This window comes from Alligator mississippiensis, chromosome 15 (genome assembly GCF_030867095.1).
Source record: "Alligator mississippiensis isolate rAllMis1 chromosome 15, rAllMis1, whole genome shotgun sequence".
In the NCBI taxonomy this organism is placed as follows: domain Eukaryota; kingdom Metazoa; phylum Chordata; order Crocodylia; family Alligatoridae; genus Alligator; species Alligator mississippiensis.
In genome coordinates this window covers 7,468,818-7,472,946 of record NC_081838.1, presented here as the reverse complement: position 1 = coordinate 7,472,946, position 4,129 = coordinate 7,468,818, and the positions used below count along the sequence as shown (strand labels likewise).

The 4,129-nt window shown below is 59.3% G+C and overlaps 1 protein-coding gene across 1 annotated transcript; it reads left to right on the top strand.

Annotated features, from left to right (window-relative positions):
• Positions 1–330: 330 nt before the first annotated feature.
• Positions 331–3,901, top strand: LOC102575453 (uridylate-specific endoribonuclease C). Its single transcript, XM_059719052.1, has 7 exons — positions 331–400; positions 1,591–1,756; positions 2,209–2,411; positions 2,699–2,815; positions 2,901–3,007; positions 3,210–3,352; positions 3,745–3,901. The coding sequence occupies exons 1-7, from the start codon at positions 331–333 to the stop codon at positions 3,857–3,859; spliced, it is 921 nt and encodes a 306-aa protein (XP_059575035.1). The 3' UTR covers positions 3,860–3,901.
• Positions 3,902–4,129: the final 228 nt, after the last annotated feature.

The following is a 4,129-nucleotide window of genomic DNA, read 5'->3' as shown; positions in this document are numbered from 1 at the left end:
GGTCATCGTTAGAGAAGGGAGGAGGCTCCATTTTCTATCCCCAGCTGCTGGACACCTCCCTGGACTCCCTTCTCCTGACCCCTAGCAGAGACTTCTTGTATCTTAGCACCCACCCATCCAGTCCCTTGGGCTTTCCAAATCCTCCTCTCCTACCCTCCCCCCCCCCAACCCCCAGGCACCCCAGCAGCTGCACCTGGCTTTATCGCCTTCCATGGACAGTGGCGCCACCTGTGAATTATCCCACGTGTGAATATTTCTCCTGAGTTATCTACGCGATATGACAAACCCATATAAACCCAGGGCTGCCCTGGGGCCCACACACTGGCCATGATGAAGGCGCTGCTGGCTCTGCTCTGTCTCCTGCCCTGTTTCGGGCATGGGGCTCACTTCACCTTCCTGGGTAAGGACGGATGCATCCGTATATGCCTGTTTGAAGCCCCGATGGGTATTGTTAAGTGGTGATAAGAAAGATGGGACTGGGGAGGTGGGGTTCCTCTCCCATCTTCCAGCCTGGCAAAAGAATCGGAGTAGTTTTGGAGCAAGTCCAGAGCTCTGGTTTGGTCCGGGGAAAACTCAGCCCTGTTCAGACCAGAGCAAAGCCACTTATTAAGATCCGCTGATTAATGAGGGAGGTTGTTCAAGCGCCTTCATTGAACACCTTCAAGATGAAACTGGATGCTTATCTTGCTGGGATCCTATGACCCCAGCTGACTTCCTGCCCTTTGGGCGGGGGGCTGGACTCGATGATCTTCCGAGGTCCCTTCCAGCCCTAATGTCTATGAAATCTATTAAATTTTCCTGCAAGCTGCCCACGCAGGGGTCATCATAGCCCCTGAACTAGCAGAGCAGCTTATGGGACTTGGAAGCTTTTGCCTGGAGACTGGGTGACTCTGGAAGCAAGCGTGGGAAGCCCAGATGCCCCCCAAGGACCCCTCCGGCCCCGGGCGATGCCACCACAGACAAGTGTCCAGAACAAGTTGCCTCTTGGCAAGGCAGGGAAAGACCACCTCACACATGGGCCAGGGTTTCTGAAGAGACCTCAACACCTAATTTATCATGGATTTCACCCATGGTCCCTGGCAGCAACTCTTGGGTTCTGCGCCAATAGCTTGTGAGCCAGCCTGGATCATCTGCTGGTACCCCCCCATCTTCCTCCTAGCATCCGTGTTGATCTCATAGCCTCTCCCCCGAGTGTCTAGGGCACTGTGGGGTGAAGTTGGGGGCAAGGCCATGCTGGGGGTCAGGATCTTCCCCCCCATCCAAGACCCCTAGGGAAGCCCCACAGCCGAGTGGCAGAAGAGCACCAAGAACCCAGGAGTCTGGGTTCCTGACCCCAAAGGGGATCCCAGGTGATGTTCAGTGCCCTGTGAAGGTGCCAAGAGCCATGGGGAGCCGTCTCTTGACCCAGCCAGGCATGGGGGATAGCTCAGAGGGCAATGCCTGGGTTGAGCAATGAGGAACAGTAGCTAATTAATCTCTAACTGGTGTCTCCAAAGACAGGCCCATTAGCCATGTGAGCTGGGCGGGCAGCAGGGCAAGGTCTGCCCTTGCTGCCCGCAGTCCCGTTCTAGCCCTCTGGCCTCCTTCCAGGGAGAAACAGCGGGCTCTCCATCTCGGACCAGGAGCTTCAGCACGTCTCTGAGGAGCTCTATGCTGCCGATGTGAACCGGGCCACTGGCCACCAGATCATCCTTGACCTGCAGCACAAGGTGCCTGCCTCAGAGACCAGCACCGGGCACGACTATGCCAGCCACAAGTGAGTGCAAGAAAGGGGGAAGGAATCCAGAGGCTGCCCTGAGCTGATCCATTGTCTTTCCTAGCAGGGGTAAGAGCCCCTGGAGTTGGGAAGACCCTGCCGGCCACTGCCCCGTGCAGAGGGAGAGGAGTAACATGGAGGATACACAGGCAATGGCGGTGGGAGGGGGAGGTTGTGCCAGGGCTTGGCACAGAAGCAGGAGGGCATATGGACCTTGCTTCTGCGGTTTTTCCGGGTGGGATTGGTGCCCAGCCTTGCTCTGGCTTCTCTGCACCCCAGTGGCATCCCTGTCATAGAGCCCCCCAGCCCCAAGGACCAGGTAGCCCCAGGGAGAGGGCACCAACAGACCTGGGTTCAGAGCTACGACCCAGATAAACTGCACCCCCTACTCCAAGCCCCAACCGCCCTGGCCCAGCCCTGGGTCTCAGCCCCATCTCCTGTGGCATCGCCAGGCTTTTCCGCTACGTGGACGAGGGCACGCTGTTTACCAGGCCCACCTTTGCCCGGCTCCAGGCCCTGCTGGACAACTACGACCGCCAGACGGGGCAGAAGGAGGTGGTGACGGCAACTGAGGCTGAAGAGCAGGAGGCCTTCCTAGCAGAGATCTTTGCCACCCCTGTGCTGGCCACCCTCACCCGCTTCTTCCTCGCCAAAGGTGAGGGGCACTGTCATGGGTACTCACCTGGACACATCCCCCCCGACAGTTCCCTTCACGCCTCAGGCCCAGTGCCCAGCTGTTCACAGGCAAAATACCAAGCGTGCCCTCAGCTGGCACCTGGCACAGCACATCTTGGCAGCTCCAGGCACAGGATGGGCTTTGCCCCTGGTGAATGCACAACTGGGCAGGCGTGCAAGGGGATGTTGGCACACTCAGAGCAGGGTGCAGAGGGAAAGGAGTTGCACACACAGCCCAGGCCCTGATGCCCACCATGCCCCAACCAGGCCTGTATGCTTCGGAGGCCGAGTTCCAGGAGGACCTGAAGACAATGTGGTTCGGGATGTACTCACGCTCCAGTGGGAAGGCAACCGACTCTTCTGGCTTCGAGCATGTCTTCCATGGTATGTGGCCCCCTGGGATGGGGGTTGGGGGTCTCTTTCCTACCCCTGCCAGGTTGCTTGGAGTCCAGCCTCTTCCTGCCCCAAGGTGAGATCAAGAAGGGGAAAGTCTCGGGCTTCCACAACTGGGTCCATTACTACGAGCTGGAGAAGACTGGGCAGATCAACTACCTGAGCTACAGCTACGATGGGCCTGTGAGTGTGCTGGGGGGGAGCAGGGGGTAACTCCTAGCCCAGTAGAATCCTTCCCATCCCAGTATAACCAGTCCAGTAACACCCAGTCTAGTCTGATTTCCCCCGTCCTAGCAGGCAGCAGGGGCTCCCTAACTCTCAGGCTGGGTTCTTGGGGGGGCACCTGCCCCAGCTGCTTCCCCTCCAAGCCCCTGTGTGCTTGCAGTGGACTGCCTACCCTGACATCCTGGCCATCCAGTACCGCTGGAACAGTTATTTGAAGAGCGTTGGCTCCCTCTTCATCGGCTCCAGCCCCGAGTTCGAGATGGCCGTCTACACGCTGTGCTTCAAGGCCCGGCCCGACCGGCTGTGAGTGTCCAGGGAGGGGAGCTGGGGCTGGGGGTTGTGGCCAGTGCCATCTGCCCTGATCCTTGCAGCAGGGGCCATCAGGTGTCAAGGCTCTTGGGTTCTCATCTCAGCTCCAGGAGGAAACTGAGTCTAGTGATTAAAGCACAGGGCTGGCAGCTAGGACGCCCGGGTTCTCCCCTGGGTGCTGGGAAGGAGTGGGGTCCAGTGGCTAGAGCTGGGAGCCAGGACTCCTGGGTTCTCACCAGTGCCAAGTCCCAACTTTGAGAGAAGCACAGAAAGCCCCAAGCTGGGGGGTCACTGCCTCTGAGACCCCCTCAGGTCCCCTCTTCCACCTCCTTGGTGGGCGGGGGGGTGACAGGGCCTGCTCCAGCCTTACGCCTGGCTCCCTCCAGGTGCACCCTCAGCCTCGCGGGGAAGCGGGCACAGATCCAGACCTACTCGTGGGCCAACACGGAGTATGGGCCCGGCCGGCACTACCTCGCCTCCTCCTACCCCTTCAGCCCCTAGCACCCGCACCAATAAAGCCTAGCTCAGCCCTTGGCCCCACCAGCTGTTTGCTGTGCCATTGCTTCTCTTCTGGAGGGTTTGGGGTGGAGGGACACTGATTTCAGTTGCATCACATGTACCAGTCCTGGGACAGCAGTGGTCATCGGCTTGTAGAGAGGCAGTGCTCTTGGCTGTGTCCGGGGGATCCAGGCCCTGGCTCTCCTCAGGGACTGAGCCCCCACCTTGCTCTTGCACTAGCCTCTGGGGAAGGGTGTGCGTTGCACAGTGGAT